Raw genomic sequence first — 26,413 nt, 5'->3', positions numbered from 1 at the left:
CCACCAAGACCAGCTTCTGGGACCCCTGCCCTGATGGGCCATCCTTGTCTTGGGTTGCTCCAGACTGGCTGGCAGATGAAGACGAGGCCCATATATCCTCAAGCAGACCCTGAGATGCCCGTTTCCCCAGAGTTGCTGCTGTTGCCTTTCTTCCACACGACGCTACCCGCCCCGCGCTCCCATCGCATACCTCGCTCACCCCCATATGCCTCCCGTCCCGCCGCTTATATTGCGAGGGCAATATAAAGTTGATACTTGATATTGTGCTGAACCAGAACCTCGCGCCCCGGTCACCAATCGTAGCCGGCCTGATCAACAAGCTCAACCGCGGCTTTCCTGCTCTGTATGCACGCCAAGCAGACAATACAGACTCGCAGAAAGTACCCTGGGGAAGCAGGAACAGCTTGAGAAAAATTACCGACTTGCTACCTTGCTCGATTTGGATATCCTTTTGTCCTTTTGGCGCGCCTGTCTCGCTCCGGCCCCTCTTCAACACTATACGGCATATCGTCAGAGACTGAGAGGCCGACAAAGCCATCTCGTTCGTGACGGTCCACCGGGAAGATAGACGAACGACACATCTGAGGCCTTCGGGAAGACGTACCTCAGGTCAGCTTTTTGGGTTCTAGGGGTTCGGGCAGAGCTTGAGAAACACGCTCCGGACTTGTCCAGCAACCACAACCGGCCCAGCCGTTCCTCGTCTTCACACCCCCCTCCTTTTGACCCGTCTCCTTGTACGTTGAAGATCCATCTTCCCTGCCCTCCACGTTCTCGACAAGGCCCGTTTACATGCCGTCACGCCCTGTCGGTTGGCCTGCCGTCTGCTCCTGTCTCCCACACCCCAACCCCGCCATGCGGGTTCCTCCTCGCTGCACCCATCTTGCAGATGGCCGTGCCGCCTTCTTTCATAACCGCGTTGATCCCCTCCCACTGTTTTGGTCTCTGTTATGCTCTTCTGCAGACCGTTAATGCTCATGCTGGTTACTGACCATTCCCTACAGGGAAGCTCACTTCGGTCCGTCAGACTGCCGCTGGTCGTTATACTCCCGGCAGCTCATCAGCTTCCATCCGCCAAGGGGAGATATAGAAGCTCCCACTTCCCCATCCTGGACCTTGACGACTCCTTCTTGTCGTCTCTCCTCTCTACCCATCACAGACGTGGCTACGCTTCAACCAACTGCCTGCACTCGCTCGAGGCCGTCCGTCTTTATATCCTCTAATTCACGATCTTGACGATCGTCAACCTCTTATTTCTTAATCCGAACACCCTCCTCACCGCCACCACGCTTTACTCAGAAGACAACAACGCCAGCCGTCAAGATGTTATCCAATCCTCTCCACCGGTTTTCTCCTTACCATGCCATCCCCGCGAACACACTCATGTCTAATGGCCACGTTCCGGCAGGCCATCTTCATCCGGGTGGACTCGATGGCTTAGCTCCTGGATCGCACTACGCCCTCCAGCAGCTTCAACAACACGTCGGTGTTCACAATCCACACCTCGCCAGAGCAGGGTCTCAGCAAAAGCACAGGCAACACCCATATGGTCCTTCCTCAAGGGCTACAGGGGCGGCGGGTCCTATCCGCAGGAGAATTAGCAGAGCTTGTGATCAATGCAACCAGCTTCGGACAAAGTGCGACGGCCAGCATCCCTGCGCCCATTGCATTGGTGAGTTTCTTTTGGTGTTTGTGAATACCTAACATGATCCTGACAACCATAGAATTTGGCCTTGGCTGCGAATACATCCGGGAACGCAAAAAGCGAGGAAAAGCTTCCAGAAAGGATCTGGCACAACAAGCCGCACAGCAAGCTGCCGCGGCCGCCTCGTCAAACGGTCAAAAATCCCCAAGCCAAGGAGGCGAGAACGGGCAGGCCACCGAGAACGGAAGCGATACCCCAAGTACCACAAAGCAGGAACGTCAGTCAAGCTCGGATGAGAAGCCGGGAAACGATGCCGAGGAGGCGATTAGAAGCCAACGAACAGGGAGCATGGACAGCTTGGCCGAGATTGCCGCTCATCAGGCTCACATGACGAGCCACCCTGGCGGTATGGATCGCGATCATTTGGACAGCCCATCAGCATTGGACCTGAACGGCTATGGCAATGTTCACCCGGCATACGAGCGTCAAATGGGAGGCCACATGATGAACGGCCCTCCTCATGCTGCGTACGGCTCCGCCCAGAGCGGCATGTCGAGCTACCCTGACCTTCCGTACGCTCTACAAACCCAGAGCCCAACTGGCTACTCAGCAGGTGGCCCCAATGGCTTCCGCCTTGGAAACAGCCCTCTTAGCGCCTATCCTATGGGCGGAGAGCCAACATCGCCCGGATGGATGAACATGTCATCACCACCTCCACAATTTGCCTCGCACGTACCGCAAAACAATTATAGCCACTCGCCGCTGCGGTATCCGGTTTTGGAGCCGCTGGTTCCGCATCTGGGCAACATGATTCCGCTCTCCTTGGCCTGCGATCTCATTGATCTCTACTTTGCGAGCTCATCATCAGCCCAGATGCACCCCATGTCGCCATACGTTCTGGGGTTCGTGTTCCGAAAACGGTCGTTCCTGCACCCTACTAAGCCTCGTCAGTGCCAACCAGCTCTCTTAGCAAGCATGCTTTGGGTTGCTGCCCAAACCAGCGAAGCTCCTTTCTTGACGAGCGTCCCCTCGGCGCGCGGCAAGATTTGCCAGAAGCTTCTTGAGCTCACCGTCAGCCTGCTCAAGCCCTTGATCCACACGCCCTCCGAAGAGGCGTCGCCAGTCTCGAGCCCCATTGTGGATGGTGTGGCCCTAGGCGGTCTCGGTGTGGCGCTTCCTGGCTCCATCAGCATGGACGCTCTCACAGGCGAGTCCGGGGCGTTCGGCGCTGCCGGCTCTCTTGACGATGTGGTTACCTACATCCACCTGGCCACAGTGGTCTCTGCCAGCGAATACAAGGGCGCCAGTCTTCGGTGGTGGAACGCCGCTTGGTCATTGGCCCGTGAGCTCAAGCTCGGTCGCGAGCTGCCTCAAAACGCTCCATCCACCCGTCAGGGCGGCTCTACCGACAGCGAAGAAGGCGAAGAGCGTGGAGAGATTGGGAGTCTTCAGGGAGTTATCACGGAAGAGGAGCGTGAGGAAAGACGACGGATCTGGTGGATCGTCTACATTGTTGACCGCCACCTCGCTCTCTGCTACAATCGCCCCCTGTTCCTCCTTGATATTGAGTGCGATGGTCTGTATCAGCCAATGGACGACACCGACTATCAAAACGGCATTTTCCATGCCTACACGGACCCCAATGTGCTCGCTTCAGACCCCGAGTCTTCTCAAAGCGTTCGCGGCCGAGGGCCCTGCTTCGAATGCACAGGCCACAGCATCTATGGCTACTTCCTTCCCCTGATGACCATTCTCGGCGAGATTGTCGACCTTCACCACGCCAGGAACCACCCCCGCTTTGGTGTTGGCTTCCGCTCCTCACGGGAGTGGGACGATCAGACATCAGAAATCACTCGGCATCTCGAAATCTATGAGCGGAGCTTGAAGAGATTCGAGCAGCGCAACCTGAGCCTCAGTGCGCAAGCGCAAGCTGCCGATGAGAAAGCCGCCGAGGCTGCCGGTGTTCCTACGGCCAACGATATGCCTACTGATATTGGCACCCCATCGGTACATAGCGTTCACAGCGTCCACACCAACTCTAGCCGGATGACAGAGAGCGACATTCAAACTCGCATCGTCATGGCCTACGGAACTCATGTCATGCACGTACTACACATCCTCCTTACCGGCAAGTGGGATCCTATCAACCTTCTCGATGACAATGACCTCTGGATCAGTAGCCAGGGCTTCATCACCGCCACTGGGCATGCTGTCTCAGCCGCCGAGGCCATTAGCAACATCCTGGAGTTTGACCCCGGTCTTGAGTTTATGCCTTTCTTCTTCGGCATCTACCTTCTCCAAGGCTCGTTTCTTCTCCTACTGATTGCCGATAAGCTGCAGCTGGAGGCGTCACCAAGCGTGGTCAAGGCCTGCGAGACAATCATCCGCGCCCACGAGGCCTGCGTCGTGACACTCAACACAGAGTACCAGCGCAACTTCAGCAGGGTCATGCGCAGCGCTCTGGCCCAAGTTCGGGGCCGTGTTCCCGAGGACCTCGGCGAGCAACATCAACGCCGGAGGGAGCTGCTGGCCTTGTACCGGTGGACAGGTGACGGCACTGGCCTAGCGCTCTAGACGGCACACCCGCCTGTCTTACGCTCCCCAATATTCGCCCATATACCCCCTTATCTCTTGGCATTCGCCCCAAATGCCGAGCTACACTTATATATATCTTCTATTTATTTTCTAATTCTCGCTATACATACACGGTGGGCTTTGGTTGTCTTTGTTTTGGATGGCGTTCTTCACACTGGCTTGTTCTCAAACCCCAAAAGGGAAGGGGAGGGGGAGGGGGGGAAGGGGTTTGGATGGTTGGTTGGGTTTTTTTCTTGATGGTCAGGTTGGGCTTTCCTTCGGTTTCTCTCGGCGGGTGGCGATGGCGGGCTTTCTGTGGGTGGGTGGATATGGTGGGTTTTTTATGAACTTGTGAACGAAACTTTTTTTTGGGATGTTAGCCGATCGACCACATTACACGGGAATCAAAAACGGTCTGGTTTGTATTTTGGAATTTAGGTGTGTCTGTCTTCTATTGGATTTCAAAATAGGTTCAATGTCCTCTTTTTTCCTACGACGTTGTTCAACAATGTGTATTTGTGCCATACAAAAAGGTTGGGTTCTCGGCGTTGTATTCAACTTTTGGCTTCCAGTTTACCTTTTGCGGTTTGACATTACATGTAGATATTTGTGTGTCCAATGCAAGCAAAACATACTTTACAAAAGCCTGTTTTGAATGTAGCCAGCAGAGGCTGGTCTTGATCTCATGACCACGCAGAACTAGACTGACCGACTTTCCTGCAGCCGTTGGCGCAAAGTCGCTCGATGGAGTGGGAATCCCACAATGCAACTATCATGGAGACTTTGCATGCTGCTGCTGTGTGTTCCCACAGCCCACGCACCCGTCCGCTCGCTCATCACCGGATTTCCACATTCGTGGTTGCAGTTGTGAAGACCACCGAGGCATGTGGATCTCTTCTGCGAAGTCATGTAGCTGGAAATAAGCGGAGAAACACGGAGATAATGCGGGGGGTTAGGCTTGAGATCCTGGGGTGTTTGGGTCTGGGGAGCGGGGAAACCATTTTTTTTTCCTTTGCTTGGGGTAATAAGAAAAGAAAAGAAATGCGGGATGGATCGGGGATCGCCATCGGTTTCTGGGGTCGGGAGAGGCAAAAAGAGGGGGGAGAGGGGGGGGTATGAGGGGAAATGATTTCCCGAAAAACGGGGGAAAAAGAGAATACGACCAGCAAGATGTTGACAATGTTGAAAATAATGGCGGTGAAAAGGGGGACTGGTTTTGCTAGTTGGGTAAGTAAAAGACGGAATAGGTTGGTGGCTTGGTGGGTGAGAATTGTGTGATGTAATGGATGGGGTTGGAGAAGACGGGGATAAGAACGATGGAGACGGTGATAGGTTGTATGGGATGGGCTCGGATTGCCTGTTTTTGATTAGGGATTTGCTCGGCGGCGCTCCTGGGAGGAGGCTGAACATGATGACATGACGGCAGCGGCGCGGCCGAATGCTGGGGACCGCCCGGCCGGTACCGGGCAGCACATGGTTGGCCTTTCGGGATGCCAGAGAGGGTGTGGTGTTGTGGATTTCTTTGGGGGCTTGGTGAAGCGGGTTTTGTCTGGGAGCTAGAGCAGATGGCGTGTAAGTCCGCGCAGAACGCTTGAGAGATGATGAGGCTCGGTATCGTGGGGTATATCTCGCGGAATCTTGGGGGGCGAGCTAATCGTGAAGGTTGAATTATGGGGGCTTGTGTGATATGAGAAAGAAGGAAGGTGTCTATAGCATGATGATTTTCGATGGAATAGTGTTGGAATGCGTACGTGGATGCTAGCCTCAGGTGAGGTAGGCATGTAGAGGCCCCGGAAGATGCGCAGCTGGAAGTCTGACGAGAATAGACCCAGCTAACAGTTTGGCGTATGATACCTGGTTGATTTAGCTTTTTTTGAAGGCATGTACCCTGTCTTCTTGAGTGATATTAGCGGCCAGTCCAGACGTTCAACGAACACATGCCAACGTGAGACCCACTGTATCCGTTGATGATCTTCACCTTACCCACGTAAGGTACTATGCCGGCCTCCAAAAACGTAAACCGAAAGCATGCCCGGAACTCAATCATATTTGTGAAACAAGGTGATATCAACCTCCGCCAGACACGTATCATTTGATCAACCTCCGCCTCGCTCAAACAGGGTATCATGAAAAACAAACCATCGCAGCCTCTCACGCGGCATCCCCCTCAATCTCCCTCATCTTCTCATCCATCCTCCTCGCCATCACAACTTCTGGATCCTCCTCCTCCTCCTGCGGCGGCCTGTCCCCCCCCAAAATATCTCTCACCTCCTTTCTCGTTATCATCCCCCCCCTTTTCTTTTTCCCCAACACCCCTTCCTCCCCCATCATACCCCCAACCCACCCTTCCAAACTTCTCATCCCAACCACCAAGAACCCCAGATCCTCTCTATCCACATCAAATACCTCCCACCACTCACACTCCGGCATCTTGGCTCCCAAATCCTTCGCCGCATTGTAAATCGCCGCCACTGCCAGCCCGTTGGGTTGAGTCGTCAGGCACAGCAACTGCGGTGACAGCAAAGCAGTATTCAAATACTCGACCACCCTCCTTGTGATCTTCTCCTTGGGGACATACAAAAAGTCCATTGACTGGAGGTATGTAATCGCGAGGGGATGCGGCAACGACACCGTCGTGTCGAACGACAACGAACACAGGATGAGGTGCTCCAGCGACAGGATCCGCGAGTGGAAAGCCTGGTAGGAGGTTTCGGATTGGTAGTAGTCATCTGGGATGTTCTTCGGTGGGTTGCTGCCAGGAGGAGATAGGAACGTGGAAGAGCTCGAGAGGAGGTAGGCATAGACGTTGGATAGATCCCTGGGCGTGCAAGGGCAGGGACTGATTTTGGCGACCGTGTAGAGAATAGCTGCTGATACGTCCTGAAGGCATATATATGAACGTTAGAATGGGAGACAGAAAAAAGGGAGCGAGGGGTGATGGCGAGCATACGCTGAACTCATGTGACATAATTGGTTCTATAAGCCAGAAGCGCGCCAAGAGGACATTGGCTTGCGCGGTGACGGACTGGGGGAGCTGAAGGAGGATGCCAGCTGCTTGGGTAAGGCACTGGGCCGAGAAAAATATCGCATCTCGAAGTTCGGTAGGGGGCGAGTCCAATGAGCTTCGGCGAAATATCTGATCGGGTGTTGCGAGAGGATTCTTCATGTGCGCCATGGTCATGGATTGCTAATGTGCGTGGTTGTTCAGTTGGAGCGCGCTGAACCGAACATGCTGGGGTTGTAGCTTCAGAAGACTGATCAATCAGGGTTAGGGTCTAAACAGCCTGGCTCCAGAGCACTGAACTATGCGTACGAACCAGAAGCCCTACAGGTGCGCCAAAAGATGGCAGACAGCCCTTTACTTCAAGTGTCCCCTCGATTTTCTCACAACCTACTGAGAAGCAAGGAGAGGTGGTGTCCGATGACCTGACGGGCACATCAAGTTATCGGAAGGTAGTGGGACATGAACAAATTACATTGCAATTATCAAGATGAGCGACAGAAGGTATGTGAACAAAGTGGCGGAGTGTGTAGAAATGTCCGACTGATTGATGAAAAAGCTGAAGGCAACCTCAAACATAGTGCTTCAAGTCCACAGAAGAAAATGACCAATCATCAAAAACCCCATCTGTAATGAAACAAAAAAGGTAGCAACACAAACCGAGATTTCTGCAAGTTGACCCTTGAGGTTGTACACACCAACCCGCATTGGAAAAGCAAAGCAAAGGTGCGGTACTGATGGCCTAGTAGACCTCTGGCTCGGGCTTGATAAACGCATTATCGTCAGCACCTGGAGTACTCTGGGTAATGAGTCGCTGGAGATAGGCCCCTGCTGCCACCGGGGTTGTTCTCAGGCTCGTTCTTAACTCCAGCCATGATTTTGAACCCAGGGCGGAATGAGACGCAATGTTGAGATGCGAAGCGGTCGTCGTGCGATTGGCCAATAAGCTGTCGCGCACTGAAAGACAGGGCAGGCACACACCGCGGATGGAATGATGAATCGCCAGCCAATGGACAAAGACGAAGTAAGAGACGAAAGATCGCAAGCTAAGCTGTCTCTCCCAGGCAGCTCAACGAAAAACAATGGGGGAGCCAAAGCTTCACAGCTGGTTGCTGGAGGGAGGGAAGAGCTGGAAAAGTAAATTGAGAGACGCGTTTGAATCGCTGGAAACGCAAGGAAGTCGCGACTTCCCGTGATTATCTGCGGGGTGTTTAATTGTGGGGGAAGTGCTATGGTGGGGCTCAAACACAAGCTGTCGGGACAAGGTGAAGTGGAGGTGGTGATGTGATCGAGAACTCATCCTGTTTGGGTGAAATGCCCTCTGGGGAAGCTCCGATAGTGGTGTAGTCGGATTGTTAGATGGTTAGTCGGTCAGCAGCTCTGTTCATATGTTCACAAGGTGACTGCAAGGCGTTTGCTTAGGCTATCGTGCCTTCAAGAAGCTTTGAAGCGTAAAACTTGGCATATGAGTTGACTGGTGTTTCATCGAAGTTGCGGTTTCGACGAGGATGGGAGATACGGTTGCCGTACCTATAGTATGCCAAATCAGACCAGAGATGCCCAATCCTTGTCACGATTGGTAAAGAGTGTGTTAATCCAGTTCATCCAATTCAAAAACGCCCCTTCCAATGCAAGCCGCCAAATCTCTATGCTACCTGTCTAATATCAGGGTGTGTTCGCGTGTGATCCAAAGGAACCTGATGCATAATCTCATAAACCACGTTTCCATCATCATTCACCCCCTCTTCTCCTAAAAAACATTACCATCTATCAGGCCCGAACCTGCCTCCATCAGGCACCTCCAAATAGCTGCAAGCCTGCCAGTCACAGCCCTGCTTGTACACCTCTGTTCCCCACCAAGAGAAGCCCTTCATCCAGCCCGGATAGATGAAACCAAAGAACACCACCACTATCCCAAAGGCAAGGCCAGAATCCAGAGCGGCGCTCATCGTCATGGTATATTTCGCCCACCAGGCTCCGGCTCGGTTTTTGATGAGGTAATTGAACACGTAGCACACCACAGCCCAAACCGAGAAGTTCAAGCCCGTCGCCGGGGGAATCCATCCGAGTGATCCGAACAAGACTGGAAGATTGATCTTGCGAACGATGGAGTCCTTTCTCTTGCGTGCGTATAGCCACAGCGGAATAGGCAAAATCCCACCGACGGCAAATGCCCAAACCAATGGCCGATATGTGGCGTTAGGTCCAAAGAATTCCGATGGCCCTACCACGCCCCAGAGAATCGACCCGTTGAAGTGCACTCGTGCGATTGGGCAGGTGAACCCGTTGATTGCCTGCGGGGTGCAAATCCCAGGTACGTTGACAAACATCCAGTTGAGAACGCCAATTTGAGTCAACGAGGACACAATAGTGGCAACCATCTGGACAGCGAACAATATCCGGGGTGGGATTTTCATGTAGTGGCCAAGCTTGAGATCAGCAGCAAACTTGATGCCCTGGGCCGAGGAGATGTAACCGTAGGTTACAAAAACCATGTTGGCTACCGGACGACCGGGAAAGAGTGCGCCGGCGACGAGCTGGCAGATCAGATAAATACTGCTGTGCTGGTTGGTGACAGCCATGATGATCCCAATGGGGATGAAGAGGACGCTGCAAATGCCCAGGGCAAGGAGGAGGCCGTACCAGGGAAGGTGGATAGGGTAGCTGCAATCGGTTAGATATGATGTGGCGTGAGGAGTATAGGGTAGAGCAACTTGCTATTCAACAATAAAGATACCCACGGCGGTCATCGACACAAACGTTATCAAGTACCAAAGCATGGGGGCATCTTTGTATCTCTTCATCAGGCGGTTGTGAACATCCTCTCGAGTCATGAGGTTGTCGATACTTAGAGACGACCTGGCTGGTTCCGTTGCTGGTACCCGACCACGGCCGGATCCCCTCCGGGGTCGGTCCTCGTGCACACCGGCCACAGGCTCGTAGGTGCCTTTGGTTTCCGCCGAAGCCTCCTCAACTGACCGCTTCCATTGTCTCCAGATATCCTTCCCATGCCAGCAGACCGTGTGCGTGATGAGGGCTGCAAGCCCGGCAAACTGAACGCCGTAGCTAAGCACATAGGTGATGGGCAGAAACACCCTACTATAATTTGAATAAGCCTCCCTGTCGAACAGAAAGTCTTTGGTAAGAACTCTGCCAACGTCGTAAACGCTACCAGTGTTGTCAAACACGGCTGCTGATAGAATTGGCATGTATGAAGAATACAGCCAGTTGCTGTAGTACGCAATTGGTGCGATGATCCACATCACAATCACCAAGCCGCCGACCACATTCATGGCTGCCCAGAACGGGGTAAGCAGAGGTGACCCGATGTAGGCAATCTGAGCCCAATCAAATGTCATGGGAAACAGTCCCAGACCTGACACGACGCCAAACAGGTTGGCAACCACCACATTCTTGGGGGCAAACCACGTGATGACGTTGAAGTAGCTTAGAGCTGGCATCAGAAGCCCAGGAAGGAAATAGAAGACAAAGGCACCAAACCAGACGGCATAAAAGAACTTCCATCTGCTAATCCGCCAGCCATTGGCCTCCTTATTCTCCTCCTTATGGAGCGTCGTAAACATGGCTGCCGACATAAGCGTCCCAGGCCAAATCATGCCGCTTGGTCGGACCAAAAATCGCCGTGTGAGCCCGGCAAACGTGTAGCCCAAAATTTGGGTTGAAAAGGTGAGGAGGATTTGATAGGTGATGCTGGCCTCCTGCTTGTAGAACTGCGTTTGCTCAACGATGACGTCTGTTGCAAAAGCAAATCCAAACGATACGTTGCTGCTGACATAGACGCAGCTGTGCTCCTTTTCGTTCCAACGACCCTGAGAAAGCCAAAGCCGAATCTTGTCCAATACGCCTCTTCGCTCCCATGGAATGATGTGTGGTGACGGATACTCGGATGAATATATGGAGGCATTCTCGCTTCGAAAGCCATCGACGTACTCATCCGGTGGATCGTCAGACCGTTTTAGAAGATAGTCCCACAAGAGACCGAGGGGATGTACAAGTAGCAATGCGATGACGGGTGTGATGGCAACACTGGGGTATCTCAAGGAGAAAAACAAGTTGGTAGAAGATCCGAGAAAGGAAAAAAGTATGGACAAAGCCCACATACGTGGTGTGTTGATGGAAAGACTTGTGTTGTCGGTCGGCGCAACGGAAGCCCTGACTTGGGCATAGGGAGAGTTGTCTGGGGGGTCGTTCTCATCACCCTCGTCAATCTCCGACTCGAAGATATAGGATCTCGAATCGTCATCGTCCATCTCATCCGCCGTTGCCGTATGATTCTCCGTCAAATCGTTCAACAGCGACGTCTCGGTGGTTCCAAATCGGCCTTCCAGTCCTCCAACAGTAGTCGAGCTTCCCAGCGACTGGCGCGACGACTTTCTCATAGTCACCGACAGCGACCTAGCTTGGGAGCTGGTGCGCCGTCGCCGCGACTCAAAATCGCGTGTCGATCGTCTGCTACCATATCCAGAAGACTCTTGTCTTTGGTGCGCAGCGCTGCCCTCGACTTCAGGATCGGGTATAGACTCATTGGATCCTCTTGGTGTAACGGAGCCGTACGAGGGGCTCTGAAAGCCCGCCGTCGAGCGGAGCGGGGGCATGTCCTGCGTCATGGGTGCCGGTTGTTGGCTGAAGTTTTCAAGTTCGTGAAATTCGTTTTCGTCAAAATCGTCGTATCCAAAACCAGATGCTGAGACAGGCTCGCTGTAGGTGTCGCTGTCGCTGTCGCTGTCGCTCTCGTCAGCAGCGGTAGGCGTATTCGTCGTAAATCTGGATCTGCTGCCATGGGAATCTGCAGGGAGGAGAGTGACCTGGCTTTGATCTGATTCCCTGGCGTGGTTGTGGATGGAGGGGCTGTGGATGGAAAACTGAGAGGCCGGCGACGGCGTGGGGCCTTTGCCTTCTCTCTCAGCAGCGGAACCTGGCACTAGAGGTTGGAGTGGGATGGATTGTAAATCTGGCGCGTCTAGTTTGTTTGCTGGTGCTGGGGCCAATGGACCTTGCCTGCCACCTGACGACGACATATGCCTGTCTTTGCCCTGCCTCTCTGGGATAGAGATCCAGGTGATTCGAGGGCCTTTACCAGTCTGGCAGGCGTAACCCACGCGACTGCGGGGCGATGGGGGTTCCCGGGTCTCAATGACGGGTGGGAGAAAACACGAGAGGCACGTTAACAATGGGTTGGAGGGTACGGGAGTCCCGGGACAGATCAGATCCAAACGGCTGGATAAGTGTCCTGCAGGTCCGCCCCGCCTCCGATCTGATATCTCAAGATGGATGTGTGCTACACAGAGCCAGTTAGAGCCACCGAGTGCGCACTTCCAACCGAGTCTCTATTGAGCGAGATGGCTGTGGTAGTTTGGGGTTTGGGGATTGCATCCGAGTTTTGTAGAGAAAAACCGGCCAGGAATCCATCACTTGTTGCAACCTCCAGATGTGCCCCGCTCAGGCCATCTCCAGTGGATCTGATATGGCGGCTCTATCCGCTGCCTCCTCGGAATTGTACTGGGCATCCGGAAGGCTGAAAGACACAAACACTCATGGCTGACTAGTTCATGAAGTATATGAGGGTTGAATAACGGTGAGAACTTTAGTTAGGAGACAAGCTTGGTTGGCGGAGAGAACGCAGCTACGAAAAGGCTTGTTTTTAATGCTTCCGGCCAAGAAGCATGGGCGGCTGCACTCTGACGACATATCAGACGCTTGGGGTTGAAGACTCCCGATCCCGAATCAGGCCAAGCCTTGGATTGCCAACACGCAGCCGTCCTTCCCGAACGGAGCTCCTAGCGCCTTTTTATCAGCCTCAATCTCAACGTTCTCCAGCATCACTGGGGAACCAGCTGGGGGTTTTGGAGAAAGCTGGGAAGGAAATCGCATATCCGCATTCAGCAATCTTGACATCGAAACACACCAAGAGACTTCAAGCATTAACTTCAATGCCCGAAGGCGCAGTAACAGATGAATTTGCGATGGCGTCCCTCAACGCCGCCAAGCAACAACTTCGGACGGCTATGAAGCACAAGCTCCAGGCCATGACTCCCGAGTCTGTTCTCTCACAGAGTAGGATGCCGACCCGTAACTGAAGACACACACGCGGTATTGTAAAAACTGATTGCTGTTCAGGCTTGGTCGTGTTCAACAAACTCAAAACCTTTCCGCCGTTTGTCAAGGCCAAACGAGTCAGTGTCTTTCTGTCCATGCCAGGCGGCGAAATTCAGACAGACGCCATCGTCAGACACGCTTTAGCCTCCGGAAAGGAAGTTTTCGTGCCCTACCTTCATAAAAACCCAGCCACATCTCCAGCTCTTCCCGTGCGGGTCATGGATATGGTGCGCCTTAAAGACTTGGCAGATTATGAAGGCCTGACGCCAGACAGATGGGGCATCCCAAGCATCAACCCAGCCACCGTACACGAGAGACAGAGAGTCTTTGGTGGCCCGGACGCCCAGCACTCGCAGAGCACTCTGCTCGACCTCATTCTCATGCCGGGGGTTGCATTTGACATCGATCCTAACAACGGCGCCATCAGGCGGCTTGGGCATGGCAAAGGGTTTTATGACTATTTCTTGAGCCGACACAGCGCAAAGTCGGCTGAGCTAGGGCAACAAGAGTCTCCTGTATTGCTATATGGCTTAGCCCTGTCTGAACAGTTCCTGTCTCCGTCCGAGGGGGCAGTACCTGTTGGTCCTTTTGATCAACCTCTGGACGGGCTCATTCTCGGGAATGGCGAGATCAAAAGCCCTCCAGCTGCAAAATAAAAACAGTCTGATAGTCCTGCGTCAATCGGTTGCCGTGCGCCTGCCTGTCCCGCTTTCCCTCTGGTATCCCAAATCGTGTAACGTCTTTTTCTCTTGCCAACCCTGACATATGTAGACAATCGAAACAAAATTATACCCATCTCCCGGCCATTCCCGCCCTCTATGAAACTCAACCCTTCACCCTGAATAGCTCTGGATAAGGGACACATTGTCGCCCTTGAGGAGAATTTGCTGGTGTCTAGTCAGCACAAGAATCGCCCGCTGCAGGAGAAACATCTCAACGTACCCCCAAATTTCTTCTCGTTTCTGTGTCGTTCGTCTTGGAGATTTGTTTGACCTCCACGGCATCGTCGATCTAAGGGGTACAGTGTCAGGTCGCGATTGGATATGTTGTATTGGTATGCGCCAGACTTACAACCAGGTTCATGAATTCGTCGAAGCCCTGCAACGAAAAAGAGAGGGTTAGCGCATGGATGCGATAGACAGAGGATAAGAAGGAGCCACATACACGGATAATGCCAATGATGCGGATCGAGAGCTGCTCGTAGAGCCAGATTTGGACTGGTGTTCTCTGCTGCAGGAGTTTGAAAAGAAAGTTGATTGGTGGGAGCAGAACCCGACGACCACCACCTCCTCCTCTTCCAGTCATTGTGTAGTGTGAACGGGTTGTTGGCGTGGAGCTGCTGTGTGGATGGATGCGATTGCGGTGGGAGGTGCGGTTGCGGTAAGCTGGTGTTTTTAAGACTTGTCGCGCTCGAGCGTGTCGTGAAATTCGCCCAAAGAAATCCATCTGGCGAAGCTGCCAGGCCCAAGGCCAAGACCCGGAGGACCACTAACAGACGGTCCGTGCACACTCCCCCTCCTTTTCTCTTCCACAGGCAAGCCACGGCGTCCCACTGCAATTGGCTTCGTTCATGGTGGGGGCGGTTTGTCGGGCAGCCTGACGTTTCTCTTTTGCTTGCATGAGGGACCGACGTTCGCCAAAGAAAGTCTAAAACAAGAGACCCATCCCACCTTCCGAACAACACCAAGCTTTTGCCCGTGAACCAAACCTTGCGATCATCTTCCACCCCCCCGCGAACCCCGCCTAATCAAGCGGCGCCTCCTTCCTCTCCGCGCGAAGAACCGAGCTTTTCACCAGCAACCGCCAGACGCACCACGCCAGGAAAGCTATCTACTGCCGCTATAATTTGGAGGGAGGGGCCATCTTCGCATACGTCTTTTGCGGCTTCAACAACAGCTGCCTCATCCAACCCCACCAACTGGACAGTGAACCATCCAACCTCCTCGTCCACCACCCTCAAGCGACCGTCGCAACGCTCTCGTCATGGCTTCAAATGGCGTGGAGGACGCTTTTGCCGTCGGCAGTGTGCTGCAGGCCATGCTGACCATGCGGAGCGGGGATAATGACAAGAAGAAGCAGGCCGCCGATTATCTGGCCAAGTTCCAGAAGTCTGTGAGTGATAGGCTCATATCAAGGGGCATGCCGAATCAGTGCACCATGCTAACCTGGCCCTAACATCATAGAAAGCTGCCTGGACAACAACAATCTCGATACTTCAGAGCTCGACCGAGGCCGAAGCACAGCTCTTCGCGGCAACAACCCTGAAGGGCAAGGTACGAATACATGCACACTAGACGACCCCTGGCAAGAAACATCAGGCTGTGGTGAACCGAAGCTGACTGGACTCCAAGATTACATATGACCTCGCAACTCAGGTGTCCGAGGGCGACCTCCCAGCCCTGCGCAGCCAGATCCTATTGCTGCTCAAGAAATATGCGCCCGGCCCTAAGCCGGTGCGGGTTCAGCTTTGTGTCTGCCTCGCAATCTTGGCGATCCAGATGCAGACATGGAAGGATGTTTTGCCCACCGTTGTATCAACTCTTGGGAACGACGTCACAAGCCACGCCTGCATCCTGGATTTCCTCCGTGTCCTTCCAGAAGAAGTCACGGAAGGACGAAAAATCACCCTCTCTGTATGTGGACCGATATCTTGCGACACGCCTCTACCTCTATCTTTACCTCGCGACATTCCGTTTTTGGTGGATCGGCCTGGGATCAGTATCTAATTGGGTCATGACAGGAAGAAGAACTCTCCCAGAGGACATCGGAACTGCTGGGGGACAATGCTGAGCAGGTGGTGCAACTGCTTATCAACTATGCACAGTCTTCTCGTAAGTTTCCCCATCTGGTTTGGCCCCTGGATGACTCTTGTGGTTCCTCGCTGACGACTTGGCAGCTGCTGCGGCTACCAACCCTCAGCTTTTCGACTGCATCAGCTCATGGTTGCGTGAGGTGCCCGTGGGTGTTGTGGTCAGCTCTCCTCTCATGAGTGCGGTTTTACATGGAGTGGCCAACGACAACTCGCTTTTGGCTGCTGCTGACTGCCTTACTGTGATTTGCCGAGAGACGAAGGAGGTGGATGACAATCGCGATACGATTGCCCTCCTCCTTCCGAGGCTTCTTGAGCTCAGGCCACGCATTCAGGCTCTCGTCGACGAGGACGATACCGAGGGATTCAAGGCGATCACCCGCGTCTTCGCCGAGGCTGGTGAGTCTTGGGCCTTGCTGGTTGCTCGCGACCCTCAACACTTCCGCCCTATTGTGGACTGCCTTCTTGAATGTTGCGCCAGAGACAAGGAGAAGGACGTGCTCCACTATACCTTCAACTTTTGGTACGAGCTCAAGCAGTACCTCACTTTGGACCATTACATGGAGGCTCGGGTGCAGCTCGTGGACGTCTTTGCCCAGCTGGTCGACATCCTGTTGAAACAGCTCGAGTATCCAGCATCGGACGACCCCAACAATGTTGACCTCTTCGACGGCGATCGTGAGCAAGAGGAGAAATTCAGAGAGTTCCGCCATCATATGGGAGATACGCTGAAAGATTCCTGCGAGGTGATGGGGGTCTCGGCATGCCTTACCAAGGTCTACGACGCCATCAAATTGTGGCAGGAGAAGTTTGGAGGCCTTGCCACTCCCACTTCTGTTCCCCACTGGCAATCGTTGGAGGCACCCCTTTTTGCCATGCGTGCTATGGGACGCATGGTGGATAATGGTGACAGTTCTGTCCTTCCCCAAATCTTCCCGCTTTTGGTGCAGATCCCCGTGAGCAACGAGAAGCTTCGATTCGCGGCCATCATGGTTTTTGGCCGCTATACCGAATGGACTGCGGCCCATCCGGAGTTTCTCGAGTCTCAATTCCAGTATATCGTCTCTTCCTTTCAAGCTGACTCGCAGGAGATTCTGCGCGCTGCGGCTCAGTCTTTCAAGTACTTTTGTACTGATTGTAAGACCCTGCTCAGCCCGCAGGTGATCCAGCTGCAGGCTTTTTACGACGGCATCCTTGACAAGCTTCCTATGCCTAGCAAGGAGGAGGTTACTGAGGGCGTCGCTGTCGTCCTTGGTGTTCAAAAGCCAGAGGAAATTTACCGCTTGCTCAAGCTGTACTGCGACCCCTTGATCAACCGGCTGATGGTCAAGGCCAACCAAGCAACGGACGAGAAATCCAAGGTTGATCTTGCTGGTACGTTCTCCTTGCGCGACACCTGTCTGGATTAGCACTAACATGGTTGTCAGATCACATCAACCTCCTTACTAACTTTGCACAATACGTGGTGCCATATATTCCCAGTGACCAGGAGAATCCTGCGGTCAAGTACTGGCAAGAGGTGTTCCCGATCCTGTCAACCATCCTGGATAACTTCATCACGTTCATCCCAATTTGCGAGCGTGTGTGCCGGTGCTGGCGGAACATGGTGATTTCTTACAGAACCGCCATCACCCCTCTTCTCGGACCATTGGCCAACAAGTTGGCTGAAGGGTTTGCCGCATCGAAGCAGGGGTGCTTCCTCTGGGCCACCAGTGCAGTCTTGAGGGAGTTTTCAGAGGACAGAGAACACGTCGAAGATGGCATTACTAACGACATCTATGTCTTCTTCGAGGCGCAGGCGACAAATGTTCTCCGTACTATGAGCGATATTAAGCCTATCGATCTCCCAGATGTCATTGAGGACTTTTACCGCCTGCTCATCGACGCCCTTCTTTATTATCCCACCAAACTTATTCCCTCTCCGCTCTTCACCCCTATCTTTCAGGCTGCTATTTCGGCTTTGTCCCTGGAGAAGCAGGAGCCCGTTTCGGCAGCCCTTCACTACATCCGCGATCTCCTCACATACGGTGGGCCAAACCCAGCCACTTCCAGTGATGCCCTTGGAACAGCCGGCGCCCAGCTTCGCCAGATTGTCAAACAACTCCTGCTCGAGCAGGGCGGAGCGCTGATCAAACAGACCATGGCGGGCATGATGTTCACCTTCCCCAGCGACTGTTTCGCCGATGGTAGCGGCGTCTTGCTGCACATGTTCCAGCTCCTTCCTCAGGAGACAGCTGCGTGGGTTGAGAGCACCATCCGAATGCTTCCCGCGGGAACCGTCACGCCCGTGGAAGCCAACCGCCTTCTCAGCAAGATTAAGGAGAAACTCAGCGGATCAGATTCCGACCGGAGACAGATCCGTATTCTGATGCAGGACTTTACCAACACATACCGCCGCCGGTATGTGGCGCCTCGGGATGGTCTAGGACAGTTGGAGGCGACCCAGTTCCACTTCTCTGGGTAGATACGCTGCGGGTATGGGTGGACTTATAGGATTGGTGTCAGGGAGATTCTCGCGGTGGACAAGGGGGAAACATTTTGCGGGTTGGGATGTGTCTGTGCATATATTTTCGAATTCGTCTCTTGGGCGCAGAAGTGGAGAATTTATGACGGGTGGTATATCAGGTAGCTGGTGGAGGGATACTGAAATGCATGCGATGTTTTTGAAGGGGGGCGAAAAGATAACGAAAAGGAAAAGAGGAGGGCATCAAAGGAGTGAGAAGAGACCGAAAGACAGCGGTGGGAAAGACAGTTGCATTACGACACCTAGATGGGATGAGGGCCACGACGACGGAAAGCGAAGATAATTGAATTGTGTTGTGGAGGATTTATATGTAGATAGTATCAACATCCCTATTTTTCGTCTTTTTTTGCTACCCTTTTGCTGTATCTCCTTTTAGCCTGAAGTTTTCCCTCACTTCTTCTGTCTTTTGATTCTGTCATGTTTTCATACAACCTACAATTCTTATCGTTTCTCTTCAAGTATTTATAAGACCAGGAGAATGGTGGTATTCGTTGCTGCATAGGCCGATTGGCCTTTGGGAGAGGTTGGGAAAAGCAGGATGGGAAAGGGCAACAGTTGCTTTAGGGACATAGGTTTATTCAAGAGGAGGAAAGCGAGTTAGGGTTGGTGATCAGGAAGGGATGAAGAGGACAGGAAGGGAAAGAAGAAAACAAAACAGAAATGAAAAGAGCCTACAACGAGAGTGACTTGCGTTGCTGCATGGCAACCAACATCCACCCCCTGCCAAGAATTCAGGGGAATGGAGGGTCTTGGCATAAACGATGCTGAAGTTTTTGTCGATTAGACAACATAAAATTTCAGAACGGTTCAAGAAGAATGCTATTCCTCCAAGTGATCTCGTCGTCTTTATGTTCAGTAATCAACGTTTACATCAGCGCTATGCAAGAAGAATCATTACAAGTTCATATATTGGCTATATCCGCTCCAGGGAAAATGATATCACAAACATGCTGCCTCAACCACCATCCCAAAAAGCTCCATCATCTTTTAGACACATTTACCGCCCCCTCTCCTCTATCGCCCGCAGTACCAGCTCCAGCAGTCGAAGGACCACTTTGCGCCTCCCTCCTGGCCTTGGCCCCAGCTTTCAATTTCTCCCACCTATCCCTGTATTTCTCTACTGTCTGCTCTAGCCTGTCATAATCTTTCTCCCTGGCCACCATCCTCTTTGTCAGCTCAGCCAGCTGCTCCTCCAACTCCGCGTTCCTCTTCTTCAGAGCCACTTCCTCTCCTGAACCCCCACCTGGGGGCAAATGTCCGTACCCACCACCGCTCGAAGCACTCATTGGCGATCCGGGTCTTTGCAACCGTAAGCTTTGTGCCAACGCCAGGTGGGAACTCTGGCTGTTGAGTTCGAACGCGTGTAGACGTTTGCTCACTCTATCCAGGGCGTCCTTGAGCGAAGCGTTCTCGAGTTGGAGCTCCTCGACAACATTTTTAAGATGGTCTTTTTCGTTTGTTGCCCGAGATTTGCCTGAGTGTGATGATAGTAGAGACGGTGGTCTGCGAGAGCCGAGTTGAGGAGGTATCTGGATCTCTTGTGCGTCAACAAAGTCGTCTTCGTCGTCATCCTCTAGGCTGTTGGGATCGCGGTGTATGGAGGCTGCAAGACGACGACGTTCTTTCGTTTCATGATGGAGGATGCTAGCGTAAGATACGGTATGCCCGCTCGTAGGGACAAAATAAAAAGAGTCGGCAGCGCTCGGGTCTCGAGGGAGGGATCGGAGGGCCGCGCGGGAGTATATCTTTTTGAGATCAGTTTCAGTAGTAGCGGTTGTCGTCGTTTGGGGATGCGCGGTCCATTGGCGCTTTCGTGGAGGGGTGGGTTCTGGGGGGCGGACGGGGCTGGTCCGATCAGAGGTGACTGATGACTCCTCCGAGATTAATGGCAGCCCGGCGAAGGCGAGGGGCGCGGAGAGACGATTGATCAAAGTGCCAAATGTGCTATAAAACCTGGAGAAGCCCTCCTCGCTAGGGGTCGAACTGCCGGTATTCTGTTCGACCTTGTTGGGCTCATGAGATGCATGCTCTGCAATGACAGGGGGAACCCAGCCTGGCTTGCGTGAGTGGTCCAGAGAATCCGGGGTTTTGGAGCCTCTCGTGGAGCCCTCCCTGCGGGGATACACTTCCAAACTTCCAGGAGCCTGGTCGTTGGAAACGCTGGGTGTCAGAGGCTGGCTGGGATACTTTGATCGAATTCCTCGAGCGGATGCCAAGTTGTTTGCTATGGAGGATGACAGATTTCGCCCAGGGTACCGTTGATGAGACAGCGTGGGGATGGGCTTTGTCGCATGGGCGGATCCAGGAGCAGCAGCTGAAGCCTTGGAAGATGTTGCAGTTTTGACATCGTCGTGATCTGTAGAATCTTTCTCATCTGCCTCGGCAATATCGCTGTCGATACTATTCTGGCTGGGGAGTCCTAGGGGTAACTTCAGCAACTCGGACAGCCGCTTATGGTGTTGCTCCAACAAGCTCAGCATGCGCAAAGCCTCGATGCTCGTCGTCCCCTTAGCCGCGTTAGCGAACTCGCCAGCAGCCTGCGCATGTTCCGTAACGGCAACAGTGGTGTCGGATGTTTGTGTAGCGATGGATGCAGCGCGGGCATGGTCGTGTGCCTTGGGTAATCAGTGTCAATAGCTAACTGTCTGTTTGCCTATTCATGAGATCGAGAACAAGCATACCTTTGTGAGCGCGGCGGACTCCATCATGGGGGAGGCGCGCGGCGCATATCAGAAAAAGAGCAAGTGTGGGAAGTGGGTGACACTGCGGCGGATGGAGATATTCACGATGATGGATTGGCGGGGTGGATGATCTGCTCAGTGGACATCAGGAGCCGGCCAGCGAAAGGCGTCCACAGGCACGTAGGGCTGGAGGATTGGCGCGGATGCTTATCTTATCGCAGCGACCCGGGGCAGCACAAGTTGTCGTATTGGGATGGAACCAACCCCAGGACAGGCTTCGTAACAGCTTCCACAAAGAGGGGCCGTACTCCCTCGTCGATTAGTTAATTAATCTCGGATTTGAAACATCATAAGCTTCCGAGTAAAGACACTTGTCATCCAGTGCAAATTGCAGCATTTTCAACAAGGCCAACCCTCAGCCGCCTTCTCGACGTTCAAAGCGTTGGATTGATCCAAGTGGCTGCTTCTTGGCATCTCGGCTTATGACGATGTCATCATAGGCAAACGGGAGAGCTACCATTATCCTCCCCTTCGTATCTAAACAGCAAGTTCTTACAACTCTATTCCCCGCCTCTCTACGCCACAGTACGCATAGCACTAGCAACGCGCAGCAAGTCCACCTCCTCCAAAACCATAGACCGCGATCCAGCTTGCGTGAGGTGCTGCACTGGCAGATAAAAATGGACGGCACCTCAAACGGACTGGGAAAGCTATTGCCAAAGGCCATCGCGGCAAAACGGCGGCGAAACAAGGCCTCGTCCATTTACAGCAGCACCAGCAACGATGATGTCGCGCCACACAGAGGACCAGACAACTCCAATGCCCCTGTCGGCGAAACCAGCTCTCTGCGCCGCACCGACAGCCAGCTCAGCGAGGACAATACCGATTTGATTTCGTTCGAGTCTGACACAGCATCGTGAGTGTCTCTCTCTGTCTTGATTTCGCCCCTTTTTACCCCTTCAACAGGGCCTCGTCATGCAATTTGTCCAGCCTTGTCGAGACCTCTTGGCGGCTCTTCAGTGAGAATCCTGCCTATAATTTTACGGAAAGCTACTTCGTATTAGCGCCTGCTAGGGAAGCGGGCCCGGGCACCTATTGGCGTATGCGGAGCTCCGGTCCACATCCAGCTCACCACCTACCTGACCTCTTGGCTCTCGTCGTCAACCAACCTGTGCCTCCCACAGGCGGCGTTTCTGCTGCTCGTCGTTGGCCGTCGTCATCAGCCTCTCCCAACTCACGTTGATAATTACCGGTTCTTCCGGATACACGCTCCTCTCGCATTGTTTTGTTTTCATTTGTGTTATTCACCTATAACCTCAACTGACACCCTTGACATTCGCTCGCTAGGCCAGACACCCGTCCCACCGCCATCTCAGTCCACCCGTCCCAGATCGGGCACTTAACTACATCCTCGCCCCTCGTGCAGGAGAAATACAAGCCAGAGTCACAAACCTCAGACGTCCTGTCTTCTGAAATCTCCGGATTGTCGACCCGATCTTCGACTTTGCCGCAAGACTCCTCGGACAGTCTGGAGTCTACCCCTTCGCTGAGAAAGTCCCGAACCCATAACCTCCTGCATCCCGATTCCGATCCACCGAAAAGGTCTACATCTGGAAACCGACTCAGAGACGTATTCCGCTCGAAAAGGGGTTCGGAAAAGAGTTCCAGTGACGAGAAGACTGTGCCCGAGTCTTCGCCAGCGGCCAACCCAGAGTCTGAAGCCAAAGTCTCGACCGGCCGAAACCGTGCCCTTTCACGCGGTCCGACGTTGGAACCTCTGAAAGCCCCGCCACGAACACCACAGACTCCGCCACATGGAGAGCCTACTCCGCCAGTGATCGTGAATACCCCTCCCACACCAACCGATCCTCAGCTGCCCGTCATCGTGGCGACCAGCAGCAGCCCTCGTCGTCCGGCGAATGCGTCTCCCGTGGGGAATATGATAACGCAACGAAGAAGAGCGGGGTCAAATGCAGGCCCAAGCAAGCTGTCAACGATAACATCCGCCCCTCTCACGCCAACGCCGGAAGCTGGGCCAGTTTCACCGAACCCAGCTGCCACGTTCTTTTCGTCCATGTTCTCAGCAGTCCAAAATACTGCCAACTCGCTCAGTAGCACTATATCAACGGCGAATCTAGCTCCCGGGACGAAGTCTAGGGCCGGTACACCGTCTCAGGAAACCGACAGCACACCACAGCAACAACAGCAGCAGGACGGCGTCGAGGTTGAATCCTCATCCATTCCTGATTTGTCTTCAGAATCCAAGGAGCCAGCCGTTAAAACGCTAGGCATGGGCGATCTCAGTCTTAGCCAGCTCGGTATTTCCGAGACACCGAGCAATGTTCCTAGTCCTGTGGCCTCAAAATTTGCGGATCCTGATCCACGAAATCGATCAGATTCAGCCCCGGACCCCCATCCCGCTGTGACGGAAATTGTGGACGAGTCGCATCTTTCGCGGCCGAGATCGGTGTATTCTGCCAACGGAGATCGCACGCCACCAGCAGGGAGTGTATATGAGGGTAGATCAGGGGTTCACCGGAGCGGAAGCATTCGCAGTGCTCTTGGTCACCGCAGGAAGCGAGGCAGCAGCATAGCTACACACAACACATCTGGGAGCGCCATAGGCGCTGCTATTTCAGCTGCCAACTCTTCGGTGGCTAACCCCAATGCTGCGGGAAGCACCCCGAAACTTACTGGATTTGCTGTCGCTACTAAGAAGCGCAACCGTGACTTTCATAACCTTTTCAAAAGCGTGCCCGATGACGATTACCTGATTGAGGACTACAGCTGTGCTCTGCAGCGTGAAATTCTCGCTCATGGCCGGTTATACATCTCAGAGGGACACCTCTGCTTTAGCAGCAATATCTTGGGCTGGGTGACGACGCTGGTGATGAGCTTTGACGAGATTGTCTCAGTCGAAAAGCGGAGTACGGCGCTGGTGTTCAAGAACGGCCTGGAGATTTCTACTCTACATGCCAAGCATATCTTTGCCTCTTTTGCGAGCCGCGACACGACATACGATCTGATCATCAAAATCTGGAAGCTTGGTCATCCTCACCTCCAGAGCTCTCTCAATGGCGTCCGTCTGGAGGAACCGGGCGGCGACCGTACCGAAAAGGTTGATGTGGAGAACGTCTCTGTGGCAGGGAGCCAGAGCGTATCCGGATCCGATGACGAGAGTGCTGATGGGGATGACGATGATGACGATGTGTATGATGAGGATGAGGAAGAGGAGGATAGCCAAGAAGCAAGCTTGCCTGCGGACGCAACCTCAGAGGGCCCTGATAAGACAGCCACTCGCAAGGTATCTGGTCCAGTGCCCTCGGAGAAGGCCGACGACAATGCTCCCACAAGTGGTGGTGATTTTCCAGGTCCTATCAGTCACGCCCCGACAGAGTGCGGGGATGAAGGGACACATTTTGAGAAGATTCTGGGCGACGAAACTATTCCGGCGCCGTTGGGCAAAGTCTATAACTTGCTCTTTGGACCTGGCTCGGCCGCATGGATGGGCAAATTCCTGACCGTGGACCAAAAATGTCTGGATCTCCAGATGGAGGACAAGCGAGGTCTCACTGGGGAGGTCAAGTCGCGGACGTTCACCTACATCAAACCTCTTAACGCCTCGATAGGGCCTAAGCAGACGAAATGTATTGTTACGGAGCAGCTGGAATCCATCGACCTCGACAAGTCTGTCAACGTGCTTTGCAGTACGCAAAATCCCGATGTACCAAGTGGCAACATATTTGTGGTGAAGACAAAGTATTGTCTTACGTGGGGTGAGAACAATGGCACTCGTGTTCAGATCAACTGCACTATCGAGTGGTCTGGCAAGAGCTGGCTGAAGGGTATGTTGTTTCTCAGATGCCAGTCGTCAATGCTGATTTGCTAACATCATCGGCGTAGGTCCCATTGAGAAGGGCGCAAACGAAGGACAGACGCAGTACTGCAAAGATCTTTTTGCCAGTCTGCGAGCAGCCATTTCTTCTCGGCCACGGTCTAGCACTCTCGGTATTGCCGCAGGGGCACGTGGCAAGAAGCGTGGACGCAAGGCGAAGTCCGCGCTGGCCTCTAACCAAGCCAGCGACGTTGAGAGTGTTGCCAAGGTGTCAGTAAAGGAGAGCTGGGGTCTGCTTGAGCCTGTGCGGCCTTTCCTCGGGCCCGTGTTTGATATCATCAGGCCTATTCTTACCGGAAATGTGGTGTACGGGTTGCTTGTCGGTCTGCTGGTGGCTAGCTGGTTCGGGTTTGGTACTCGACAAGGACCAGTACCCTATGGCCGCGACATCGGGTTTGCAAACTACCCACAGCGAATTGCGGCTTACGAGGAAATGTGGAGCAGAGAGGAAAGTGAGCTGTGGGAATGGATTGAGGAGAGAGCTGGTCTGGACCGGCTGAACGGTGGTAGTATGCCAGCCCCGAGAAAGAGGACCGTGGATCCAAGGACGGTAGAGGAGAAGCTGCGGGAGGAGAGGATGGCTGAGAGAGAGCTCCGGGAGGCGATCAGAGTGACGGAGGAGCATTTGCAAGTTTTGAAGTCGGTTGTCAACAGGAAGGAGAGGGGCGAGAAGGCTACAAGTGATTGATCTGATTTTCGTGCAAGACAGGAAGGGGGGCATCTCTTCGTGGGAATGAGAGTGGGTTGGGGATTCTTCATTATTCAGGCTGACGCCGCAAGTCTTTTTCTTTGTATAGCATAAGCATAGCAATCATTATATTGGGCAGTTCTTTGGGTATGTTTATCGAAAAAGTTTTCAAGAAGGCGAGAAACAATGTGTGCCCTGTGATAGTGAGCAATTCCGACACCAAGCTTCAACAAGAGACAAGGTCCGCTGGCGTAATGGCAGCGCGTCTGACTACGATTCTTTCAAGATTCAAGTAATCAGGAGGTTCCAGGTTCGACCCCTGGGCGGATCGTTTAAATCTTGACAACCCATTGAGTTGATTTTTGGATTTCTTTTTGAAGATTTTCGTGGCAGTGGATCCGTTAGCACTTTGGGTTGACCCCTGAACCCCTGTACACCTCACAGCAAGAACCCATCGCTACACTAGAAGCCAGAATTCTTAT

General features: G+C 53.4%; 11 protein-coding genes and 1 non-coding gene across 12 annotated transcripts; 5 read left to right on the top strand and 7 right to left on the bottom strand.

The window, feature by feature from the left end:
• Positions 1 to 205: 205 nt before the first annotated feature.
• On the top strand, positions 206 to 1,087 carry QC763_0027120 (uncharacterized protein; the record flags this gene model as incomplete). The annotated part of the gene is made up of 4 exons (XM_062905472.1): positions 206 to 247; positions 276 to 380; positions 569 to 734; positions 1,002 to 1,087. The coding sequence occupies 4 exons, from the start codon at positions 206 to 208 to the stop codon at positions 1,085 to 1,087; spliced, it is 399 nt and encodes a 132-aa protein (XP_062772029.1).
• A 233-nt stretch (positions 1,088 to 1,320) lies between these two features.
• XLR1 (Xylanolytic transcriptional activator xlnR) lies at positions 1,321 to 4,783 on the top strand (the record flags this gene model as incomplete). Its single annotated transcript, XM_062908866.1, has 2 exons — positions 1,321 to 1,669; positions 1,722 to 4,783. 2 exons carry the CDS (start codon positions 1,321 to 1,323, stop codon positions 4,214 to 4,216), a joined length of 2,844 nt encoding a protein of 947 aa, XP_062772028.1. The 3' UTR covers positions 4,217 to 4,783.
• QC763_0027100 (uncharacterized protein) lies at positions 4,636 to 5,997 on the bottom strand (the record flags this gene model as incomplete). Its single annotated transcript, XM_062905471.1, has 2 exons — positions 4,636 to 5,772; positions 5,968 to 5,997. The coding sequence occupies 2 exons, from the start codon at positions 5,995 to 5,997 to the stop codon at positions 5,584 to 5,586; spliced, it is 219 nt and encodes a 72-aa protein (XP_062772027.1). The 3' UTR covers positions 4,636 to 5,583.
• A 370-nt stretch (positions 5,998 to 6,367) lies between these two features.
• QC763_123010 (uncharacterized protein) lies at positions 6,368 to 8,308 on the bottom strand (the record flags this gene model as incomplete). Its single annotated transcript, XM_062908865.1, has 2 exons — positions 7,167 to 8,308; positions 6,368 to 7,096 (listed from the first exon to the last, which is right to left on the bottom strand). Exons 1-2 carry the CDS (start codon positions 7,395 to 7,397, stop codon positions 6,368 to 6,370), a joined length of 960 nt encoding a protein of 319 aa, XP_062772026.1. The 5' UTR covers positions 7,398 to 8,308.
• Positions 8,309 to 8,977: 669 nt separating this feature from the next.
• On the bottom strand, positions 8,978 to 12,256 carry QC763_123000 (uncharacterized protein; the record flags this gene model as incomplete). The annotated part of the gene is made up of 2 exons (XM_062908864.1): positions 8,978 to 9,881; positions 9,936 to 12,256. 2 exons carry the CDS (start codon positions 12,254 to 12,256, stop codon positions 8,978 to 8,980), a joined length of 3,225 nt encoding a protein of 1,074 aa, XP_062772025.1.
• Positions 10,711 to 13,990, top strand: QC763_0027060 (uncharacterized protein; the record flags this gene model as incomplete). The annotated part of the gene is made up of 4 exons (XM_062905469.1): positions 10,711 to 10,969; positions 11,022 to 11,874; positions 11,943 to 13,292; positions 13,356 to 13,990. The coding sequence occupies exons 3-4, from the start codon at positions 12,902 to 12,904 to the stop codon at positions 13,988 to 13,990; spliced, it is 1,026 nt and encodes a 341-aa protein (XP_062772023.1). The 5' UTR covers positions 10,711 to 10,969; positions 11,022 to 11,874; positions 11,943 to 12,901.
• Positions 13,153 to 13,774, bottom strand: QC763_0027070 (uncharacterized protein; the record flags this gene model as incomplete). Its single annotated transcript, XM_062905470.1, has 2 exons — positions 13,153 to 13,311; positions 13,508 to 13,774. 2 exons carry the CDS (start codon positions 13,772 to 13,774, stop codon positions 13,153 to 13,155), a joined length of 426 nt encoding a protein of 141 aa, XP_062772024.1.
• A 177-nt stretch (positions 13,991 to 14,167) lies between the features above and the next one.
• On the bottom strand, positions 14,168 to 14,924 carry QC763_122980 (uncharacterized protein; the record flags this gene model as incomplete). The annotated part of the gene is made up of 4 exons (XM_062908863.1): positions 14,499 to 14,924; positions 14,406 to 14,432; positions 14,277 to 14,345; positions 14,168 to 14,221 (listed from the first exon to the last, which is right to left on the bottom strand). The coding sequence occupies exons 1-4, from the start codon at positions 14,778 to 14,780 to the stop codon at positions 14,168 to 14,170; spliced, it is 432 nt and encodes a 143-aa protein (XP_062772022.1). The 5' UTR covers positions 14,781 to 14,924.
• A 393-nt stretch (positions 14,925 to 15,317) lies between these two features.
• On the top strand, positions 15,318 to 19,194 carry MTR10 (Nuclear import receptor; the record flags this gene model as incomplete). Its single annotated transcript, XM_062908862.1, has 6 exons — positions 15,318 to 15,446; positions 15,518 to 15,607; positions 15,686 to 15,967; positions 16,075 to 16,165; positions 16,231 to 17,517; positions 17,571 to 19,194. The coding sequence occupies 6 exons, from the start codon at positions 15,318 to 15,320 to the stop codon at positions 18,605 to 18,607; spliced, it is 2,916 nt and encodes a 971-aa protein (XP_062772021.1). The 3' UTR covers positions 18,608 to 19,194.
• Positions 19,195 to 19,504: 310 nt separating this feature from the next.
• On the bottom strand, positions 19,505 to 21,778 carry QC763_122960 (uncharacterized protein). The gene is made up of 2 exons (XM_062908861.1): positions 21,349 to 21,778; positions 19,505 to 21,282 (listed from the first exon to the last, which is right to left on the bottom strand). Exons 1-2 carry the CDS (start codon positions 21,373 to 21,375, stop codon positions 19,648 to 19,650), a joined length of 1,662 nt encoding a protein of 553 aa, XP_062772020.1. The 5' UTR covers positions 21,376 to 21,778; the 3' UTR covers positions 19,505 to 19,647.
• QC763_122950 (uncharacterized protein) lies at positions 21,577 to 26,149 on the top strand. The gene is made up of 3 exons (XM_062908860.1): positions 21,577 to 22,264; positions 22,696 to 25,193; positions 25,252 to 26,149. The coding sequence occupies exons 1-3, from the start codon at positions 22,029 to 22,031 to the stop codon at positions 25,929 to 25,931; spliced, it is 3,414 nt and encodes a 1,137-aa protein (XP_062772019.1). The 5' UTR covers positions 21,577 to 22,028; the 3' UTR covers positions 25,932 to 26,149.
• Positions 26,150 to 26,171: 22 nt separating this feature from the next.
• Positions 26,172 to 26,262, bottom strand: QC763_0027010. The gene has a single exon. It is a non-coding gene; the product is annotated as a tRNA-Arg (tRNA).
• Positions 26,263 to 26,413: the final 151 nt, after the last annotated feature.

Source organism: Podospora pseudopauciseta, chromosome 1 (genome assembly GCF_035222475.1).
Source record: "Podospora pseudopauciseta strain CBS 411.78 chromosome 1, whole genome shotgun sequence".
NCBI classification, from domain to species: domain Eukaryota; kingdom Fungi; phylum Ascomycota; class Sordariomycetes; order Sordariales; family Podosporaceae; genus Podospora; species Podospora pseudopauciseta.
Note: the sequence above shows the minus strand (reverse complement) of the source record. Positions and strands in the feature narration are given on the sequence as shown.

Excerpts from the sequence above, each read along its gene's own strand:
- QC763_122950 (XM_062908860.1), top strand. The coding sequence starts at position 22,029 with ATGGACGGCACCTCAAACGGACTGGGAAAGCTATTGCCAAAGGCCATC. Across the intron at positions 22,265-22,695 it reads TTCGAGTCTGACACAGCATC|GCCAGACACCCGTCCCACCG; the intron begins GTGAGTGTCTCT and ends TTCGCTCGCTAG. Across the intron at positions 25,194-25,251 it reads TGGCAAGAGCTGGCTGAAGG|GTCCCATTGAGAAGGGCGCA; the intron begins GTATGTTGTTTC and ends TCATCGGCGTAG.
- QC763_122960 (XM_062908861.1), bottom strand. The coding sequence starts at position 21,375 with ATGATGGAGTCCGCCGCGCTCACAAAG. Across the intron at positions 21,283-21,348 it reads AGTCCGCCGCGCTCACAAAG|GCACACGACCATGCCCGCGC; the intron begins GTATGCTTGTTC and ends TGATTACCCAAG.